Genomic DNA, 21,849 nt, shown 5'->3' on the forward strand with positions numbered 1-21,849 from the left:
GATTGAAGTTAATCAAATTACTCTCAGCCAGTGGGACTCAGCTTATATAGTTTCTTAAAGATTCTGTTAGTTATTTTCAAACCTGAGACATTACGTAAATAGAATATAGTTTATTCAGTGAATATGTAAGTTAAATTAGTAGAATTAATAGGATGTGGAAAAGTAGAAATGTTCTACAACAACAACTATCAATTTAACCACTTTTGCAGTAAATATTTGGAGGGGGTATCTCGGAAAATAAAGTGCTTTTGTACAGTAGAGTACTGACAAATCTACTTTAACACACCACTAGAGGGAGCTAATTACACCAAACAAAAGAGATGTAAACAATAGCTTGCAGAGTATTTTCTGCTGCACATCTCAACGGTTATGAGTAACCTTTTATTGTATTTAAGCATGCAAGGATTTTGACCCTTTGGTTTCATGCAGCTCTGTACCCACTCAATAAACAACAATCTGACAATAATGACATAATAATAGATAAGGTATCAATTTAAAAGTAAAACTGACACTTCAAACCGAGTATATGGGATTACACACAGCGCAAAAGCACGCTGCAGCGGCTGATACAGAATTATAAAACCATTTGGTTACAAATCGTAGCTTTCAAACGAGTCTGTGAACGCAGCATTACCCCAGTCTGGAGGTGGGACCAACGAGCTCAAAGCGGAAGGTCAACATAATCATGGCGTGGAGAGGATGTGCGATGAAATGGGCCAGAACAGAGTTCATCAGATCCCGGAACACTACTTCACGAAGCTCCAGGTGAGCAAACACAACGTTGTTCTGGTCGCACCGTCTGTCTAAACAACCATAACGCTGACAGGATGCGTGTTTGTGAGTAGTTGTTTACTTCTCCACCAGGCGCAACCTCTGCTTACCTAACCGTTCCGACTGTCATTGCAGACAGCTTCATGCTGCATTTATTTACAGACAACCTGCGATATCAGCACTGTCCGAGTTATTTGTCTTTTATGTGTTTGTAAAGGAACTGAGCTGTTCAAACAGCACGTCGTGCTTTTATAATTGCTCTTTGTGTACCATACCGTTTGTATAGAAATAAGTAGCTGTGTGGAGCCAGTGTCGGGACATACCACTCATGTACATTTATACATTTTAAACTGTGCAATTTATTTGTTCGTGTGCGAATTACTATTATCATTTGACACTGGATGCATAAAACATTTTTGTAGCTCTAAAATCAAAAACATGAACCAACACTCGAGAAAATCAGTTTTCAAAAGACAACTTTTATGTTGTTCCCCTAAATTGAACATGTGTTTTATAGGTATTTGTATATTTCAACAACTACCTGCTTTAAAAACTGTCTCCTTTTTCTTGTGGCAGTCTTAACCCCTACAACCAGCAGAGGTGTGGATTTCGCAGGGAGGCCAAAAGGCCTGATACAAAGAAAAGAAATTCCACCCAAGAAACAAACGCCTCACCCGCTGAGGCTGGCACACCAGTGCCCCAGCCTCTTTCAAAAGTCCCCAGGCCGACACTTTTCACGCCACTGATGTTCACAGTAGGGGTAGGTGCCCCAGTTTTCGAGTACTTTTTTTTTTTCTTTTTTCCATCATTTATAGTGAGGAGATGGATGCATGGTATGCTGATGTTTGGGACAGTAGGATGGGGTTGGCTGTTGTCTGACTCCATTTCAGTTTACAGGCTGCTCCTTTGGTGCAGCAGCCATTCTACAATATGAGACCCTAAAGTCAAGACTTCAGACAGCAAAAGATGAAGACAAATCAGAAAAAGGCATGCAGGTGAATGTCTGATGATACATATTACTGCTTCTTTCGTGTATTACTGGTTTAATTTACAAGCTGCTCACAGTGATTCGGTAAATCTTTCATATGCTTGCAGGGCTCCCAGGACATGGCATACTGGCATGACTGGTGGAACCAGCTGTCCAGCTTCCAGCGACAGCTCATCCTCCTGATGTCCATGGCTGCTGACTTCTGGAGCAGCTTCACGGAGGGGCAAAAGACCGTCACTGGTGTTATTTTACGCAATCAGCGTCTTTGCAGTGTCTTTTATTAACGTTCTGCATTTCTTCATGGTCAGAACCTTTCCTTATTAATGTTTTCTAGGTATTATTGCAGTAAATGCCGCAGTCCTGTGTTGTTGGCGGATTCCTTCAATGCAGAGAAGTATGCTTAAGTACTTCACGTCTAACCCAGCCGCCAGTAAGTTCACTTGTGCTACACGATTGTGCCCTCCTTGTATTTGCAGTGTGCACGTTTTTTAGAATATCTTTTTCTCTTTCACGCCAGAAACACGCTGCCTTCCCATGGCCCTGTCCTCCTTCAGCCATTACTCCATCATGCACATGGTGGCCAACATGTATGTCCTATGGACATTCTCCTCAGGGATCGTCTCTCTTTTGGGGAAAGAGCAGTTTCTTGCAGTCTACCTGTCTGCTGGTGAGTGAAATAAAGAATAGGGCTGGGATCTCATAATATTTATTAAATCTAAACACACTATTGCATGAATACTTGAATATTTTTTATATTAATGTTCAGTCTTGCTTTCAGCATTCCAGTGCAGATACTGAAATTATTTCATTTGCTTCACATTTGACTGCAACTCAGTTAATTGATTTATTCCCACTGTTAACCATTCTATCCATCAATGTATTACAGCAACTAAAATAAAAATGACAAAAAAAGCTATGTTTTAATGTTGGGACGCTCTAACTGTTGGGGCCTTTCAGTGATATAGATGGTTGGAAGGATAATTGGGAAGATAGACAACAAGAAGTAAGTAGGGGCACTGAATTTCCGATTGATTTTCAGCTCTGTGTATTTTTAGGTGTGATTTCCACTATGGTCAGTTACACATGTAAAGCAGCCACCGGGCGTCTCTATCCATCATTAGGGGCGGTAAGATATTTGCTTAAATCTGTTTTAAAGCTCAGCACAAATGAAGGACACCTGTGACCTGCAACTGTGTTTGATCCACAGTCGGGTGCTGTCATGGCGGTACTCGCTGCTGTCTGCTCTAAGATGCCAGAGGCCAAGCTCAGCATAATCTTCCTTCCCATGGTCATTTTCACAGCAGGAAATGTAAGTGCTGCACAATTCATAATTCCTACATACACTCCCTGGACACTTCATTAGGTACACCTTGCTAGTTCTGTGTTGGACTCCCTTTTGCCTTGACAGCTGTCTTAATTCTTCATGGCATAGATTCAACGAGGTGATGGAAACATTCCACAGAGATTTTGGTCTTTATTGACACAGTTGCTGCAAATTTGTTGGCTTCACATCCGTGATGTGAATCTCCTGTTCCACCTCATTCCAGCGGTGCTCTATTGGATTGAGAGCTGATGACTGTGGAGGCCATTTGAGAAAAGTGTGCTCATTGTCATGCTTAAGAAACCAGTTTGAAGTTATTTGGGCTTTGTGACATGGCAGGTTGTCCTGCTAGAAGCAGCCATCAGAAGATGGTACACTGTGGTCATAAAGTGATGGACATGGTCAGCAACAATACTCAGGTAGGCTGTGGTGTTTAAAAAATGCTCAGTTTGTACTAGGGGGCCCAAAATGTGCCAAGAAAATATCCCCCATATCATTAAACCACCAGCAGCAGCCTGAACTGTTGATTCAAGGCAGGATGGAGCCATGCTTTCATGTTGTTTATGCTAAATTCTGACTCTGCCATGTAAATGTTGCAGCAGAAATTGAAACTCATCAAACCAGGCAACGTTTTTCCAACCTTTGATTGTGTAATTAGCTCATGTGGACCGTACCCTCGGTTTCCTGTTCTTAGCCGACAGAAGTGGCACCCGGCGTGGTCTTCTGCCACTGTAGCCCATCTGCTTCAAGGTTGGATGTGTTATGCATTCAGAGGTGCTCTTCTGCATACCTTGGCTTTAAGGAGTGGTTATTTGAGTGACTGTTGCCTTCCTATCAGCTTGAAGCAATCTGGCAAAAGCAAAACTGCCACTCACTGGATATAATTTTTTTTTTTTTTTCTTTTGGACCATTGTCTGCAAACCGTATAGATGGTTGTGTGGGAAAATCCCAGTTGATGAACAGTTTCTGAAATACTCTGACCAGCTTCTCTGACACCAAAACCATCTTCTTCATTCTCCTGCTCAGTTTGAACTTGAGCAGGTGGAGTTGCTGCTATGGTATTGGCTGGTTAGATATTTGCATTAACAAGCAGTTGAAGTGGCCAGTGAATGTAATGTAAATGTTTCTACTTATTTGTGTTTATGTGCACCAGTGACTGTGGTTAAGCATCCGTGGTTTGAAGGAATTATTTCACCTTTGAGGTGTAATTTGGAAGCACTGCTGGTTCACATATTAAATAGTGTTTACATTATAATGCTGTATTTTTGCTGCAGGAAGAGATGCATGATCAAAATGAAAAAGCACGTGTATGAGTGAATGTGAAGGTGTGCATCTCTGAATACACTATAAAGACACTGTTGCTTTTGATGCACTTCAGTAAATTGACTGTAACTTTGGCTTCTGACAATTCGTTTATCTTTAGGCTCTGAAAGCACTCATTGCCATAGATACAGCAGGACTTCTGTTGGGATGGCGGTGGTTTGACCATGCAGCTCACCTTGGTGGAGCCCTCTTTGGAGTGTGAGTTCTTATTTTTACCCTTTTCTTTGTGCACTTCAACTCAGTCAGAAACGCAGAGGAAAAAAGCATGTAATGGTTCTGTGCTACTTTGGGTCTTACAGTAAATGTGGCCTGACAGGAGCATCCTGTTCTGCAGTCTCTACATTTGACACTAATCCAGGCATCTCTTCATACAGGTGGTATGTGGCATATGGTCATAAACTCATTTGGAGGAAGAGGGAGCCACTTGTAAAGTTGTGGCATGATGTGCGTTCTCCAGGCGGCAGAGGTTCCAGGCCTGGGCGTGGACCTGGAGCTGGTGGTGATGGAGGACCATCATCATAAGGAGCCTGCAGGGTCCCTGAAATTCTTTGTAAAAGAACTGGAATCTATCCCAAGGAATATGCAAGGACACTTTTATCCAATGATATGGAGTCAGCTGTTATTCATAAATAAATCTAGTTTCACATCCAAAGTTAGTAATAAGCATTTGTTGATTTAATGTAACGCAGAGACTTGAAATTAAAAAAAAAAAAAAAATCAGGTCAGATTTAATATCTAGTGTTGTGGTCAAGATGTTTACTTTGTAGACGTTACCCGTAGGGTAACAGATGTCTCAACTGTAATTCTCCTACCTCATTTAGCACTGTTCTACCAACACTGTGCTGGTGCCAAATCTCAAAGTAGTTCTATACATTTATACCAAGAAAGCACGATGCCACCACCCCCCCACCAAAAAAAAAAAAACCTGGTCCCACACTTGATGCTGATGTCAGCAGCAATGGGAGGACATTACTAGAAATTTACCACTCATTTCAAAATGTCTGTCTGTCCCATCTTACCCTAACTTCTGATACAGTATGCAAAGCTCTATAACTTTCAGTTCTAAACACTGTGGCCATGCACTTGCACCTGAATCAGCATGCCGCTGGTGGAAAATAGGTATTAGTAATCTAAAAACCTGAAGCCTAATGGCCATGTTTTGTGTTTAGATTATTCCAGGGAACTGCGTTAGTCACTGGACAGAAAAAATAAATAAATACATTGTCCAAATTAGAAATCAACAAATTTTGTTGGCTGATCCTATTTCTCTATTAAAACTGGCATTCAGACTGTTTAGTGCTTTATGCTTATAGTGTACTTTTGGGGGGAAAAAACTGTATTCTTCTCAAAACAAGCGTATCCAACTATTTTAGATAAATGGGCACTCCTGCTTTTAACTACTAATGTAAGTAATCCATTTGGTAACGTATCTTGTCAGTGCCCTCTATTACAGTACAAAAGTCCAGCCAAGTTGCCTTTTTTTTGTTGTTGTTGTAAATATATAGCACATTGAAAATCCACAGGAGCTGGCCCAAAATGAACTCCAGTCAAAGATATATAAGATATCTTGGGGTACAACCAAATGTAATGCTTTTTTTTTTTTTTTTTTTTTTTTTTTAAACCCCTAGAGTTGTTTAACTGCTTTAGTTAGAAAACCTTTCCTCACAGCACAGTAACATTTAAAATTAAAGCTGTGAAGCTATTCATGCCAAATAAAATATCAAAATGTAATTTTTACTGAAAGTATGAGAATGTGGAACAAAGACATCACCTGCTCTTTTGCCAAAACACGCTCACATAATTCTTCAGATTACCTGATCTCAAATTCTGTTGAGCGAGAATATTTTAATTATCTCTGCTCCCAGTGAGGTTGATTACCTCGTCATAGTTTTACATCCTCACTGCGTATAACTTTGGATACTGTGGCTCCTCTGAAAAGGAAAGCCTCAAATCAGAAGTGCCGGACTCCGTGGTATAATTCACAAACGCACAGCTTAAAGCAGGTAACCCGTAAGCTGGAGAGGGAATGGCGTCTCACTAAATTAGAAGATGCTCATTTAGCCTGGAAAAAGAGTTTGTTGCTCTATAAAAAAGCCCTCCGTAAAGCTAGGACATCTTACTACTCATCATTAATTGAAGAAAATAAGAACAACCCCAGGTTTCTTTTCAGCACTGTAGCCAGGCTGACAAAGAGTCAGAGCTCTGTAGAGCCGAGTATTCCTTTCACTTTAACTAGTAGTGACTTCATGGATTTCTTTACAAATAAAATTTAAGACATTAGAGAAAAAATTATTCATAACCATCTCAAAGATTTATCTTCATGTTCGGCTGCTTTCAGCACTGCTGGTATTTGTTTAGACTCTTTTGCTCCAGTTGATCTTTCAGAGTTAACTTCAATAGTTACTTCCTCCAAACCAGCAACATGTTTATTAGATCCCATTCCTACTAGACTGTTCAAAGAAGTCTTTCCAATTATTGATGCTTCGATCCTAAAAATGATCAGTCTTTATTAGTTGGCTATGTACCACAGACCTTCAAGGTGGCTGTAATTAAACCTCTACTTAAAAAGCCATCACTTGACCCAGCTGTCTTAGCTAATTATAGGCCAATCTCCAACCTTCCTTTTCTCTCAAAGATTCTTGAAAGAGTAGTTGTAAAACAGCTAACTGATCATCTGCAGAGGAACGGTTTATTTGAAGAGTTTCAGTCAGGTTTCAGAATTCATCACAGTACAGAAACAGCATTAGTGAAGGTTACAAATGATCTTCTTAGAGCCTCTGACAGTGGACTCATCTCTGTTCTTGTCCTGTTGGACCTCAGTGCAGCTTTTGATACTGTTGACCATAACATTTTATTACAGAGATTAGAGCATACTATAGGTATTAAAGGTACTGCGCTGCAGTGGTTTGAATCATATCTAATAGACTCCAATTTGTTCATGTAAATGGGGAGTCTTCTTCAGACACTAAGGTTAATTATGGAGTTCCACAGGGTTCTGTGCTAGGACCAATTTTATTTACATTATACATGCTTCCCTTAGGCAGTATTATTAGAAAGCATTGCATACATTTTTATTGCTATTATCAGGCTGTCCTAAAAGCTCCCTGAAAAGCCTTCAGCTGATCCAAAATGCTGCAGCTAGAGTACTGACAGGGACTAGAAAGAGAGAGCAGATTTCTCCCATATTGGCTTCCTGTTAAATCTAGAATAGAATTTAAAATCCTTCTCCTCACCTACAAGGTCTTGAATAATCAGGCCCCATCTTATCTCAAAGACCTTATAGTCCCACATCAGCCCAACAGAGCACTTCGCTCTCAGACTGCTGGCTTACTTGTGGTTCCTCGGATACTTAAGAGTAGAATGGGAGGCAGAGCCTTCAGCTTTCAGGCCCCTCTTCTGTGGAACCAGCTTCCAGCTTGGATTCGGGAGACAGACACCCTCTCTATTTTTAAGATTAGGCTTAAAACTTTCCTTTTTGATCAAGCTTATAGTTAGGGCTGGATCAGGTGACCCTGAACCATCCCTTAGTTATGCTGCTATAGGCACTGTTTCTTTTCATTCACCTTATTTACTTTGTTTATACTCTACTCTGCATTTAATAATTAATTATTAACCTCTGTCTCTCTTCCACAGCATGTCTTTTCTCTCCCCTCAGCCCAACCGGTCGCGGCAGATGACTGCCCCTCCCTGAGCCTGGTTCTGCTGGAGGTTTCTTCCTGTTAAAAGGGAGTTTTTCCTTCCCGCTGTTGTCAAGTGCTGCTCATAGGGGGTCGTTTTGACTGTTGGGTTTTCTCTGTATTATTGTAGGGTCTTTACCTGCAATACAAAGTGCCTTGAGGCGACTGTTGTGATTTGGCGCTATATAAATAAAATTGAATTGAATTGAATTGAACTATCAAATCACAATACATTTAAAGGGGGAAAAAAGTCTATACACAGAATACTGGACATAAAGAGTCATTGTTAAATGCTTTTAATAATTCCTTTTTATTCAAATACTTTGGTGGGAGTTTTTTTTTGGTCAAAGATTACTACAGAGTACTAACATCTTCTAGTATTTAACAGGGAAAAATAGCACAGAACAATGACTGAATCTGTGAAAGCAAATCAAAGACTAATACTTTTTGGCTTCATGGTAACTGCACAACAATTGGAGAGTTATATATGCTGGCTCTAAGGCACATGTTGGTAAACAATACAAATTAGCTTATCAAATATGGATGTCTCATCAGACAAGGGCATTTGCAGCAAATTCTTCAATCAGTCCTCGCTGTTCAAATCAGGAATCCATCACTGTCATGCTGAGAATGACAAACCAGCTCAGAGTCCTAAAACACAGCATAGAAGACTTTACCTACAGATTACCTGAGCTTTCTAAAAAATAAATTAAAAACAAGAAACTGTAATAGGATTAATGTTAACTGTGTTTTTGTTTTTTTTTTGTTGTCTCCAAACACATCCAGTAGTAAATGACTAGGCACAGAACACACAAACATATAAGTATCAGGAAATTCAAACGAATCCTGTGGCCTGTCACATGATGTTAATCAAACAGACTTACCAGACAGCTAAAGCCTTTCTTTAAATCCAAACTCGTCAGCAATGCAGTACTTCCTCATCCCCTGCTCTTGTGATTTGCATAACTGGGGAAGCCAAACTGGGAGACCATCAGGTTGGAGAAGGAAAGAGGCATGAAGCCATAGATCTGTGTCAGCCTGTTTAGGCAGTAGGACCTCTGGAGAAGGTGTTCAGGACGATGCCACATACCCTGGTATCCACTGGTGGCCTCCTTTTCCAGGTTGCGGAGGTCCACAGGTTTGATAAAGACCCCAGAGGGTCGATTCATTTTGCTTAACTTTGAGAGTTTTCTTAAATACAGAGCTACAGCAAAGTTCATGGCAATATCATCACAGTTCTGTGTTTCATCCACCAAAGCATGCACTGCTTGAGGTTGGTCCTGGAAGAGCTGCAAGTAGCGTCGGTGGAAAAAGGCAGCACCAATTAGCACCATGGAGTACCTGCAGTGAAAGCAGGGAGATGGAAGTTTGGAAAACATTAAAATAAGACCAAGCAACCAATTGGAGGCTTCTATTATGAAGCAGGATTAGTGGCATAGCAACTTCAAGCTTTTCAGAGTTAAAAAGGTGGTTCAAATCTTACCATAGTACAGTATATTGCTATGGTAACTTAACATAAAAAAAAGAGAAAAAAAAAATTGCATCTAAAAATCTGTATTTATTCCTCATCAAGGAAAGACAAGACTTTAGAGACTTACCAAAAACTTTAGACCCTTCCATCTGCTCACAGAGATCCGGGGGATCTCCCAGCAATGTTGATGCTACTTTCCAGGTAATTGATCAGTCAGTAGGTGGTGATTTCATAAGTTTTGATGCCTAATCTCGACTATAACCTGCTCCAGAACAGTTTAGGTCTGCAGTATAAGCTGCCATAGTGATCTACCCTCTTACAATGTGGTTATCCTAACTAGGCCTTCATCATTATTCTGTTATTCTGCTGTTATTCTGTTATCACCACCGCACCTTAAAACCATTTCAAGTTGTTGCTGTTATAGTAGAATGATGCTATACCTGTTTGAGTTTAGCGTATCCTTATTCTATTTTGCTTATCCTATTTTTTTACTTATTTATTTAAATTCCATTTTATTTATTATTCTAATTCTATGTTTAACCTACCACATACACTGAGACCTGAGAAACTATATTTCATTCACATTATGTCTCACAGTCTGAAGGACAATAAAGCTGAGTCTGATCAAATCAGCAAAGATGCACAGGAAAGAAGGTCAGCATCTGTTAGGTCACAGGGTTGCGCGATTATCACATACCTATGGCGTAGATTTAACACAGAAGTATAAATCCCGTTTGCCTGATTACTGATATAAAGGTAAGTGAAGCCACCCAAGTAAAAGACATCCTGGATTTGTTGAACTTGCTTCATAGTACAGACCCCAACAACATGCAGGATATGTGGACAAAACTATGAGGCGGAAAAAAAAAGACAACCTACTTGTCACCTCCAGTTGTTTCTGGGTCCTGCAGCTCAAAACTGCCATAGCTGTACACTCCTGCTAGTGTTGAAACATGCTTCCTCGGGACAAATCCAACAATCTGGTCTGGAAATTGCTGTGGAACCAAAGATGAAACAACTTACTGCATGCCTGATAATGTCAACAATAGTGTGTATGATGGAGTTAAGTTCATGCTGCTCATTACCTTCCAGACAGAGAAAGCAAAACTGATATCAGGGACACTGATAAGTGTGTCATCATCCAGCATCAAAACAGCTACAGGACCATAGAAAAACAATGCAAAAAAAAAAAAAAAAATCAAACTTGACTAAAAACACACAAATGTAACAAATGATAAAGACTGTGCAAGCTGACAGATGTACTGACCATTAGTATCAACTTCAGGGAAGGGTTGTAGTCTGTTGCGCATTCGATTGCTAGTCTGCTCTTTGAAGACTACCTGGACAGGATGAGGCCCCAACGAGTTCCACAGCTTTGCAGGTGTCTGCTCTCCAATGTTGTTCCAAACTATGATAATCCTCTGAAGATGGGGCACTCCCTGGTAATGGTTTAGGAGTTTGAGCAAAATGTCTGTGCGGTTGTAAGTCTGGATGATGATGATAAACTTCTCTTCCGAGGTGTCAGCATGGTGAACCTGTGCGGGATTCTGCTTTCCTGGCGTTGCCCTTCTTAGCACATCCAAGACACCAACCCCTCTTTGGTCCTCAGCAGGTGGTAGCAGAGCTGTCAAAACTGCACCAACGAGCAGGATCAGAAGAATTGCCCAAAGCAAATAGGTTCGTCGGAGCCCGAAGCAGCACCGCGGAAGCCTGCGTAAACAGAAAGCACACAGACAGATTTGCAACATGTAGTAATATTTCCATCTCAGCCTCAGCTTTTAAAGCGCTGAATATGTGCAACTGCTTTTTTTTTTTTTTTTTTTTTTTTTAAGAAGCTGTTTAATCCTACGGTTTGCATGAATGTTTTGTGTTTTTAAGCACCCTGTACATGCAGAAATTAGTTTATCATTGGCCCGGTACACAAAAGAAATGGTAACTAGAATTGTTAATAGGACAGTCATAACTAAACACGCAGGATGAAAATACAGCAAAAATAAATCAATAAGGCATGCTTTTTCTTTCTCTTGTGGAAATCCAAACTGCCAACTTAGCTTATGTATGTAGTTGCAGTGATTTTGCTAACTTTAACGTAATTTTAGCCCAGCGTTTGTTTCTAATATAACGCCACACCCCTGGTTTCGTAATGTCTCGCATAACAAATCTCGTCTGTTGCATTTTTACGCTAAAAGCTATGCTTTTTCTTTCTATAAATCCGAACTCACCTCATTTTGTTGGCACTGCAAACATTTAACCCCTTTCCTTCACGCGGTCGCCATGTTGACTGACTTTATCCAAAGAGTGTGATAGTAAAGAGCGGTTCTAATTTAGCACCCTCTGTAACCAATGGAAATCAACTGCCGTGCAGCTCTTTTCTTTCTTTTTTCTTTTTAATTGCTAAGTGTTTGTCAAAATAAATCATTTTTCTGACTGCTTGTATTTACATTTTCAGCGTTACAATTTCATGAATGTATTTTCACGCATTTTGTCTCTCGGATAAACGGTCGCCATTTTTGTTCCGGTAATAGGCTTGATTTTTAATTTGGGGGCGTATCTTCTCCTCTCCAGAGATGCTAACGGTGTTTGTGGCAGGGGCGAAGTAGTTCAACGAATTGAAAACCTTAGAAAGCAAACCCTCCTGGTGGTTACTACAAAGGTAAGTTAATGTTCAGGATTGTCAACAGAAAAAAAGTGTATTAATAGCATTCTCTTAGGAGCATGGCAGACTTTAACGACAGTGACTTTCCTTGTTAAAGAAAGAAAAATTGACAACAAAATAACACGTATTTGTAATCCAGGTTGGCGGTGAACATGTTGGCTCCAGTACAGAGCCCTACAGTACCACTTTCCAATGGTCTGCAGATTCCCGTGCTTGGTTTGGGTGCGTTTTACTTTGGCAGATACTGTTTTTAAATCAGCTAGTGTAAACATTTTGTAATAAGACATTCATGTAACTCTAACACACAGCGATTACATACGGAATCGGTTTATTTAATACCTTTAAAGTGATGATGCAAATCCAGGAGTAAAACTGACATATAGCAGGTTTTAATTCATGAAAAATTATGATGAGTGTTCGTGTTTATCCACACGTAAATGTTTTGTCTTTTTCCTTTAATACAATTTCTACTAAGAGATAGCTGAGTAAGTGAATATTATGTATTTATATCTGTTGTGAATATACTGTATATTTATTTATAGTGTCAAGTTTGAATTAAACTATCAAAGTAACCTTTATTACCATATTTTTAATTACCAAATTCAATTCAATTTTATTTATATAGCATCAAATCACAATAAACAGTCACCTCTCGGCGCTTTATATTGTAAGGTAAGGTAAAGACCCTACAATAATATATAGAAAACCCAACAATCAAAACAACCCCCTATGAGCAAGCACTTGGGAAGGAAAACCTCCCTTTTAACTGGAAGGAAGGTCTGGCAGAACCAGGCTCAGGGGCAGTCATCTGAAGTGAGGGGACGGAGACAGAACATAAGACATGCTGTGGAAGGGAGCCAGAGATTAATGTTAGCTAATGATTAAATGCTGAGTGATCTATAAACACAGGGAAATGAGGTGAGTGAAAAATAAAAACACTCAGTACATCATGGGAAACCCCCAGCAACCTAGGCTTATTGTAGCATAACTAAGGGAGGGTTCAGGGTCACTTGATCCAGTCCTAACTATAAGGTTGCTCAAAAAGGAAAGTTTTTAAGCCTAACCTTAAAAGTAGAGAGGGTGTCTGCCTCCTGTTCCAAGCTGGGAGCTGGTTCAACAGAGGAAGGCCCTGAAAGTCTCTGCCTCCTATTCTGCTTACAAATACCCTACAAATACCCTATACCACAAGTAAGGCAGCAGAGAGCAAATGTTGTCTGTTATTCTCTTTGTCAGGCACATCACATTATGGTGGATACTGTCATGATGCAGTTGTGTATGCGCTCACTGAATGTGGCATCCGCCACATTGACACCGCAAAGCGTTACGGCTGCGAGGCCAAACTGGGTGAAGCTCTCAGAGAAAGTGGGCTACCACGAAGTGAACTGTGGCTCACCAATAAACTGTGGCCCGGTGACTACGGATATACAGCTGCGAGAAAGGCCTGCCTTGAGTCCTGTTCAGAGATTGGGGTTGAGTATTTTGGTATGCCATCTGATTGATAAAGTCATAAGCCTGAACAGTTAAAAATGGTTTTTCTGGGATTTCACTGCAGCACAACCAATCTTCTTGAATTAACCTGTTATGGTACATGTTGGTTAATGGCTGTTCTTTGTTTTTATATAAACAAAGCAATCTGTAATCACCAACACTGAATGCAGTTATACCCACTGACTTTTTTTTTTTTTTTAGATCTGTACCTGATGCACTGGCCAGCGTCACTGAGACCTGGTTGTTCCAACAGGGAGATGAGAGCTGAGACCTGGAGGGCTTTAGAAGAACTTTATAAGGAAGGTAAATCCTGACTTGAGTACGTCCTGCTCGTTTCTGCTAGTAAAACAAATGTAATATGATATTAAATTGGAGGCAGGAGAGTAGCTTTATGGATGACTGCAGATCACCAGGTCAGCCACTGATGATAATACATTAACTGGATCATATAATTATTTCTATTTACTTCCTTAAATTTATCCTCTGGAATTATTTTCATAATTTCATTAAAAGACCAATTGCAGTTTTATAGCTAAGTAGAGCGGTCATGATTTAATTAGAGTGAAATATTAGATGATAGTAGTAAAGTGTATTTCACCAAGCATGAGTATCTCTGTTTGTCAATATAGGTGTGTGCCGTGCCATCGGGGTAAGCAATTTTCTGGTCCACCACCTGGAACAGCTGAAAGAAGACTGTACTGTTGTTCCACATGTTAACCAGGTATTATTTTTTCCCCCAGAAATTCTTAAATGAAATTAGGTGCATATATAGAAAACATATAAAACAGAAGAAACTGGTTCACATAATTGTGAAGTTATGGAAGTTAGAGTAAAGCCCTCCTTTCATTAGGATCTGTACAGATGCAGTTTCCATAAGGGTTAAGCCCGCATTTGTATTTTGAAATGCTGCAAAAAGCCACAAGCTGAAACACATTCACTTCTTAATATGTATGATATACTTCGTCCTCCTTCCCATTCCTTCTCAATTCTTAGTAAAATGTCAATTCTTAGTCCTTTTTGGTGGTTTTTTATATGCTTCCTTTGGGACAGATAATCCATAAGTACAATATCAATTTATTCTCACTTGACTCAGTTGCACTGAGATTTTTTTTTCTTCGATGTCAAGGAGAAAAGGATGTTACAAAGCTTCCTTTTATCTCAGTGAGTCTAAATATAAGGTCCTTTTATTTGGCCTGTAACCTGTGACTTGAATACCAACCTTTAAGAAACCAATGTCAACAACAAACATCTTTAATCTTCAAACACCTTTAATCTGTTGATCTTTGAGCTTTACTTTAACATACAAATAGTGTGAACTTCCTTTCTGTGATTGAATTATTACAGAAACACATATATATATATATATATATTGTATTAATATTTTGTATTTAATCCCAGGTTGACCATCTTGTGATGTCTGGATTATTGTATTTCCTTAAATTTGGGGCTCAGCCCAAAATATTTAATACACTGTGCTTTATCAGGTGTTTTTAGTTACATTTTTGTTATTTTAACATGACTTTTGAATGTCATTTAATTTAATGTTCTGTTTTTACTTATTTGTTACCATTTTATCATGTTCTGTAAAGCAGAATTGTGAAAATATTCTGGATCACTCCACACCAAAACTCCCTGAAGAGTGACATGATCAGGGACAAATGATAAATCTAACATACTCCTTACTCAGATTGTTCTGATTTGACCTATCAGGTTGAGTACCATCCTTTCCAGCAGCCCAGTCAGCTGATTCAATACTGCCATCAGGAGGGAATTGTGTTTGAAGGGTACAGTCCTCTGGCCAAGGGTCAAGTCCTCAACAATCCCACTGTTCTCCAGATAGCAGAAAAGCACAGATGCACGCCAGCTCAGATCTGCATCCGCTGGAGTATTCAGGTTGTCAGCGGTCTTTATGTGATTTCTAACCCTGGTTTGAAAATAGTTTCTAGTAAAACTTTAATGGCAATATTAATATTGTTTACTTTTTTCTTAGAATGGAGTTGTGACAATACCAAAATCAACCAAAAAGAAAAGGATACAAGAAAACTGTCAAGTGAGTAAAAGATTATTCCAAAATTTCTTGAAACCCTTAGAAAAAAAGTCTTCAAAATTAAAAAAAAAAAAAAAAAAAAGTTTCTTTTGTGTTTGATCATGATGACAAAGAAAGCTGTAACTTAAGTTTTATAACAGGTTTAAGTTTTTTGTTTTTTTGTTTTTTTAAATATGGTGAAAATCTGGTCAGAAGCTTTGTCTTCAGAAGCAACAGGTTTATTACCCAGTTACAGTACTGTGCAAAGGTCTTGTGCCACCCCTCGTTGAAATGAAAAATGATGAAATTATTTCTCTTTTTTTCTATGAAAATATTACAAAGTGGCTCAAGATGTTTACACAGTACTGTACCTTGTTGCCATATTGGCATAAATTACCAAAATGGCAGATTCCACTAGAGGTCATCATAATAAACTTACATGCCTGACTTAACAGATCTTTTAGTTATTTTGTGCAGTATTGATAATGAGGATTGTGGACTAATCATTATAATTAAGAGAAACAAACTCTCACTTTTAATGCCATAGGCACTTTTCATTCCCCGCTCTCTCCCTCTCTCTCTCTCTCTCACACACACACACACACACACACACACACACACACAGGTGTTTGGATTCCAGCTGGAGGATGAGGACATGGCTGCACTGGGAAGCTTGCATGATGGAAGACATGTTACTTGGGATCCAACAAATGTGGAATAAGTGTGAAGATAGAGGGTGGTCTTTGTCCTTGAACTGTTAATGGCTCGATTTGAATTTGCTCTTGATGATTAATTACACTGGTCAACAACAAATTTGTTGTCTGCGTTTTTTTCAGCTGATTTAGGACGAATCTGATGCGCTGAATTCAAAAATCACATTGGTTTTGCTCAATCAGGTCAACGTTTTTGAAGCTATGGCCACATGTCGTTTTTTACTTTTTTGTTCACATGTACGCATGTGTGGAGCATTTTAGAAGAAGTTGGTGGGGTAAAATGCAATGTCGAATAATGTTTTGATTGGAAATGATTATTTAATGACAAGAAGTTTTCAGGTCCGATAGTTCTGGGTGATTATGTCGAAAAGGGATCAGTTTGAAGTCATAAAACCTCAAAGTCTTCCAAAAATTGGTGCGGCAAAGCATAAAGTTGGTGGATCAAAACTAAAGTTAATGGGGCAGCCGCCCCACGAAGTGTATAGGAAAGTTTGCCTCTGTACCCATCGCTCACTCGACTACACTGAAGGAGAAGTATGAAGCGGTGAAGTATGTGCTGGAGAAAAATTGGTTTATTTGTGTTGACCTGAAGATGGTGAACTTTTTGTTGGGACAACAGTCTGGCTTCACCAAGTACCCATGTTTTCTGTGCATGTGGGATAGTAGGGACCATGCTCAGCATTACACGAAGAAGGACTGGCCTGTGCGGGAGGAATTGGTGCCTTGCAAAGAAAGGAACGTCATCAACGACCCTCTGGTGGACAAAGACAGAATACTCTTCCCACCGCTGCACATCAAGCTCGGCTTAATGAAGCAGTTCACCAAGGCTCTGGACAAGGATGGTGACTGTTTCACTTACTTGTGCCAGGCTTTTCCAGGATTGACCATGGAGAAGTTGAAAGCTGGCATCTCAGATCCGTCAGCTCATCAGAGATCCAGAGTTCGAAAACTCAATGAATGAAGTGTAACTGGAAGCGTGGAAGGCATTTGTTCTGGTAGTGAAGAACTTTCTTGGCAACAATAAGGCCAGAAACTACGCAGAACTTGTCAACAACATGCTGACTGCTTTCAGAAACCTGGACTGCAACATGAGCGTCAAGATGCACTACCTATTTTCACATATGGACCGGTTTCCTGAGAACCTGGGTTCAATGAGTGACGAGCAGGGGGAGAGATTCCATCAGGACATGAAAGAGATGGAGACCAGGTATCAGGGTTGCTGGGATGCAGTCATGATGGCTGACTACTGTTGGACTCTGAAGAGAGACCTCCCTGCCGCTGGGCATTCCAGGAGTTCGAAGAAATGGAAGTTCAAGCCCTGAAGTTTGAACAATGGTGAAGCAACACGCAATTTACGTGTACTGACCTTTATCATTGCTCACCATTCAGTTTACAGTAATCGATGTTTCTATCAGGTAATCAATATATGTTGTTGGAAAAACATTTTTTTCTCTTAAAAACATATTTAGGATGATATGTGTTGACAAAAATCAGCTGATAATGCCACAAAAATGCAATCGATTTTGTCACAAGATCTGATTTTTTTTTCAAATCAACTTAGCACAAAAACCTAACCTGATGGAGAAAAACGGATGCCATTTCCTGATTCAGCAGTGCAAAAATACCCTAAATCAGTTGTAGAAATCTAGACAACATTCAAAAAGTAAAAAATTGTTGCCCAGTGTTATCTTTGTTTGTTTCTGATCTTCAGAAAAGGATCATGTGTAAACACACACGAAGGACAAAGAAATGTTCAAGTGCCTTACTTTAAAAAACAGGGTAGAGCTCAAAGAGTTTCTAAGGTGGGAGGGCCTTGGTATCGTAGCTTTGGTTACAGCACGTGAAACAACTGAATCTCGAAGCCTGTGACGTTTTATTGCCTCTCAAACCCAGTGTCCCCTTGTTCCTCAAATCAGATCTTTAGTTTCACTGCGATGCAAGCTGTAAAAACAATATTTACCAAAAAAAAAAAAGAATAAAATGTTCCTAGTACCGGATTTTCAAAAGTCGTTAAGCAAGTTGACTCAACTGAGTCACAAGACAGAGGAAAAACTTCAGCAAAATGGCCCCAAAGCTTAAACACATTGTACTGTATAAATGTGTTCATATTGGTTTGGGAGTTAGGAAAGTGAGCTCTAACTGCATGGGTATGTTGTATATTAACACAAGCCACCAGGAGCAAGTAATTGGCTTGCTACATTGGTATTGTTAACTTTGCCACAGTTCATGTTAGTAGCTCATCCAGCTCACAATCCAACTGACCTTGAGCAGTTACTGAGTGTAAGTTTGGTTAAATTCTGACCAACAGTGTAGAACCATCAGTCTTTCAGCAAGGTGAGCGAAGTACCATTTCATGTTTACTTAGACTGCCCCCCATCTTAGATTTAATTTGAATACCTTATACATTTCAGTATGAGATGCATGCAGGGTTCAGTGATTTTTACAGCCCTGTATATAATGTGGTAGTTATGTGCTGTAAAAATGTATATTAGTATGCAAGTGTTGAGCCCACATTTCATTTCTTTATTTTGCTATTTGCAGTAGGTAGATCGATTTTTGAAATGCACATACATGGAAATACAGCATGTAAGACAGACTACGTTTTATAAATTCTTATGAGCTTGAAATATTTGCTATGGCCACCTTTATTCATCACAGCCTGGACTCTTCCTCACCTTTCTTGTAATTTCTTTAAATGGTCTTCAGGAATAGCTCTCCAGGCTTCTCGAAGGACATTCAGATATGCCAAGTTTTAAGCTAAAGCTCTTTAGGAATCACCTTTACAAAAATAGTATTTCATGTCTCTCTAAAACTTTTATTTTTTTACAGATTCAATAAAAGAAAGGGGGGGAAATGCGTTTTTGTCACAGTCTGCTAGTAATTAGAAGTCAAGTATACAACATTGGTTCATCACCTGAGTTAGGTGCCTTTGTAATTACTGAATGATTCACAGATCAGTGTTAAGGAGTTTAACAAATTAAAAAAAAAAAATCCTCTGAAAATTAAAATAGTCAAAAAAGCAGCCGATACCCAAAGAAAAACCTTCTGGAGAATTATTGCTCAAGATCACAAATGAACCATTTAGAACTGTCCAGAAGAGGAGATCTGGAGAACTGTGTTACAAATAAAAATGACACAAACATTCAGAGTTAGCAATATCTTTTATCTTTCTCCTCAGCTTAGAATCACTGTTGTACATAAGTTACATTTTGTTTTCTCAATTTCACAGGTTCTTGTTTTCCTCTTCAAACTTCCAGTTTGACCTCCCCTCTCATATCAAACAAACAAAAAAAAAAAAAAGCAGATTGTATTATACAAAAATGCAAACCAATTTTCACACAGTGAATTCTCTTACAAAGTCATAAATGGCGTAATAATGGCTACATCCACATTGGAGGAAGATAATTCTAGACATTCCTTAATGGAGTATAATATACATATAAAAAATTTTCTTGCTGAAATCAAACCTGTACCTTAATTTAAGAGATATTTACAAGGGAGTAATTATATAAAAAAGCCCTTTGCGAATTTCCTTCCAGAAAGTCCGGGAATAAAATGTGAGCCTCAAACAGCAGTAACAGAGTTCAGTGGTCAAGGGTGGTAGTGGAGGGGTTAACTGGTTATTGCAAATATGGGGTATAGGCAGCAGTTCCACTCAGAAACAAAACACAACAAAATATTGAAATTAACGTTTTTGCTTTTCACTATATAATAAACCACCCCATTCGTCACTGTATGCTAGTTTTTGCTAAGCTAAAGTCGTTTAGGCTCATTCAGACCTGCAGTGACCCATTTGGCAGAATCAGCATTGTGGTCATTTTCAGTGACTTCTGTGAAAAAACTAAATACTGAATTACCACCATTAAATGTTTAGCCAATTAACAACTAACTCCCTCTTTTTAATTTTAATTTTATAAGTTGATGGCCCAGTTTTTTGTCAATAGTTGTCCAAGAGAAAAAAAAAACCCCACACACACACAAAACAAAAAATAAAATAAAGTGTGAATGTCACCAAGTGCTCATAAGCTGCACACGTCAGGTCAGGTGTTGACTAAGACTTGCAGGTCAATTCACTCAACTACTGCAAAAAAATAAAAATCTACAGACAGCTAGATCAACATTTTCTTTGAAAAAAATTATATATATACCATTACTTCAAATTTTGACAGTTTTAGATTATTGCATTGTTGCATTTTTTTAAAAGGGTTTTGGGGGTCTGCTCAAGTCAGTCATGCTAATTCCAGTGTTAATTACCTCCTAAACAAATAATGTAAAAGGGAGTGCCAGCTTGAAGATTTAAGGCTAACCTTTCATCAGAGACTTCCTGCTTATTCTCTTGGGGGCAATGGTGGACTAAACCCCTGACATTTTCCTAATACCCTCAAAACTATCATTCGGTTACAGCACGCTGAAGGGGGAAAAAAAAAACCCAAAAAACAAAAACAACAATAAACAACTTATTCAGGGTACATCTTCTACAATACAGTCTAGCACACACAAAACATCTCCATAAATTTTCTGAAGGTATGAATTTGTCTTCTCGGAAGCATAGTCTAATCTTTGTTTGAACCAAAAGATTAAGTGAACACACATCAATGCACACAGAAGTCCTTCGTCTGGGAAAGGATAAGTCTGTGTTGGCAACCAGTGGACAAAAAAAAAAAAAAAACAATAAAAACCAAAACAACATATTTTGCTGATTCTAAGTAGAGATCATTTAATATAAATGCTGAGCGAGTAGGATAAGAGGTGGCACATTAATAGTGCTTTAGTATATTAATGTATGGATACATACTCATATGTATAAGTGAGCTGTGTACCTAAACAATAAAGGTAGCAAGGTAGCAGCCAGAGGCTTTTTAAGTGTGGTTGGAGGAAAAAAAGAAAATCCAAAACTTTGCCACTGACAAACTGGAAAAAATGCTCATCAAACAACCAAGATGAGGATATCGCACACAAAAATGTGTCTTAATTAACTGACTCATCCAGTGTCAGCAATGTTTGTTTCTCAGTATCCCTCGTGCAAAAGCAAAGGCTCGATGTTCAACTAAGACAATTCGACGCAGAGCATCTCCTCTATCCTTCAACCGTTCAACAAGAGCTCACCCGTTGTCAGCAGAGCAGTAAAACCTTTGCCAATCATGCTAATTGTTTACAAAAAGGCAACAAGCTCTCCGTTGAGCATCAGCAGTAAACAATTTATGATGGAAAAAGAGCAATAATGTTTCTAATATGGTGATGATGACAGCAGGTTGTGAACAAAACTGTGACTGATTGAACTGAATGTCGCACCAGTCAAAAACACAATGAAAGGAGAATTAATGTATCCATCTGATCGAAGCACAGCCATTTTTGAAAGTTTCCAGCCACTCCTCAGTAGCTAACGCTGCTTTCCCCAGCTGTAAACAAATGTAC

The 21,849-nt window shown here is 39.1% G+C and overlaps 3 protein-coding genes across 3 annotated transcripts; 2 read left to right on the forward strand and 1 right to left on the reverse strand.

The window, feature by feature from the left end:
- The first annotated feature begins 651 nt into the window (after window positions 1-651).
- parla (presenilin associated, rhomboid-like a) lies at window positions 652-5,899 on the forward strand. Its single transcript, XM_030751242.1, has 10 exons — window positions 652-765; window positions 1,348-1,531; window positions 1,662-1,766; window positions 1,867-1,999; window positions 2,094-2,189; window positions 2,277-2,426; window positions 2,815-2,885; window positions 2,967-3,068; window positions 4,504-4,601; window positions 4,778-5,899. Exons 1-10 carry the CDS (start codon window positions 686-688, stop codon window positions 4,923-4,925), a joined length of 1,167 nt encoding a protein of 388 aa, XP_030607102.1. The 5' UTR covers window positions 652-685; the 3' UTR covers window positions 4,926-5,899.
- A 2,471-nt stretch (window positions 5,900-8,370) lies between these two features.
- Window positions 8,371-11,903, reverse strand: extl2 (exostosin-like glycosyltransferase 2). The gene is made up of 6 exons (XM_030751244.1): window positions 11,774-11,903; window positions 10,819-11,261; window positions 10,637-10,707; window positions 10,431-10,546; window positions 8,965-9,421; window positions 8,371-8,731 (listed from the first exon to the last, which is right to left on the reverse strand). The coding sequence occupies exons 1-5, from the start codon at window positions 11,776-11,778 to the stop codon at window positions 9,019-9,021; spliced, it is 1,038 nt and encodes a 345-aa protein (XP_030607104.1). The 5' UTR covers window positions 11,779-11,903; the 3' UTR covers window positions 8,371-8,731; window positions 8,965-9,018.
- A 217-nt stretch (window positions 11,904-12,120) lies between these two features.
- On the forward strand, window positions 12,121-16,615 carry LOC115795377 (uncharacterized oxidoreductase ZK1290.5). Its single transcript, XM_030751248.1, has 8 exons — window positions 12,121-12,204; window positions 12,347-12,429; window positions 13,441-13,689; window positions 13,897-13,998; window positions 14,325-14,416; window positions 15,406-15,588; window positions 15,686-15,745; window positions 16,347-16,615. Exons 2-8 carry the CDS (start codon window positions 12,360-12,362, stop codon window positions 16,440-16,442), a joined length of 852 nt encoding a protein of 283 aa, XP_030607108.1. The 5' UTR covers window positions 12,121-12,204; window positions 12,347-12,359; the 3' UTR covers window positions 16,443-16,615.
- The last annotated feature ends 5,234 nt before the right edge of the window (window positions 16,616-21,849 follow it).

This window comes from Archocentrus centrarchus, chromosome 17 (genome assembly GCF_007364275.1).
Source record: "Archocentrus centrarchus isolate MPI-CPG fArcCen1 chromosome 17, fArcCen1, whole genome shotgun sequence".
Classification (NCBI taxonomy): domain Eukaryota; kingdom Metazoa; phylum Chordata; class Actinopteri; order Cichliformes; family Cichlidae; genus Archocentrus; species Archocentrus centrarchus.

Coding starts and splice junctions, on each gene's coding strand:
- parla (XM_030751242.1), top strand. CDS start 686: ATGGCGTGGAGAGGATGTGCGATGAAATGGGCCAGAACAGAGTTCATC. Junction 2,000..2,093: donor GGGGCAAAAGACCGTCACTG/GTGTTATTTTAC, acceptor AATGTTTTCTAG/GTATTATTGCAGTAAATGCC. Junction 2,886..2,966: donor TCTATCCATCATTAGGGGCG/GTAAGATATTTG, acceptor TTTGATCCACAG/TCGGGTGCTGTCATGGCGGT.
- extl2 (XM_030751244.1), bottom strand. Junction 10,708..10,818: donor CCCTGAAGTTGATACTAATG/GTCAGTACATCT, acceptor ATGGTCCTGTAG/CTGTTTTGATGCTGGATGAT. Junction 9,422..10,430: donor GAAACAACTGGAGGTGACAA/GTAGGTTGTCTT, acceptor CTTTCACTGCAG/GTACTCCATGGTGCTAATTG.
- LOC115795377 (XM_030751248.1), top strand. CDS start 12,360: ATGTTGGCTCCAGTACAGAGCCCTACAGTACCACTTTCCAATGGTCTG. Junction 13,999..14,324: donor AGAAGAACTTTATAAGGAAG/GTAAATCCTGAC, acceptor TTGTCAATATAG/GTGTGTGCCGTGCCATCGGG. Junction 15,589..15,685: donor GCATCCGCTGGAGTATTCAG/GTTGTCAGCGGT, acceptor CTTTTTTCTTAG/AATGGAGTTGTGACAATACC.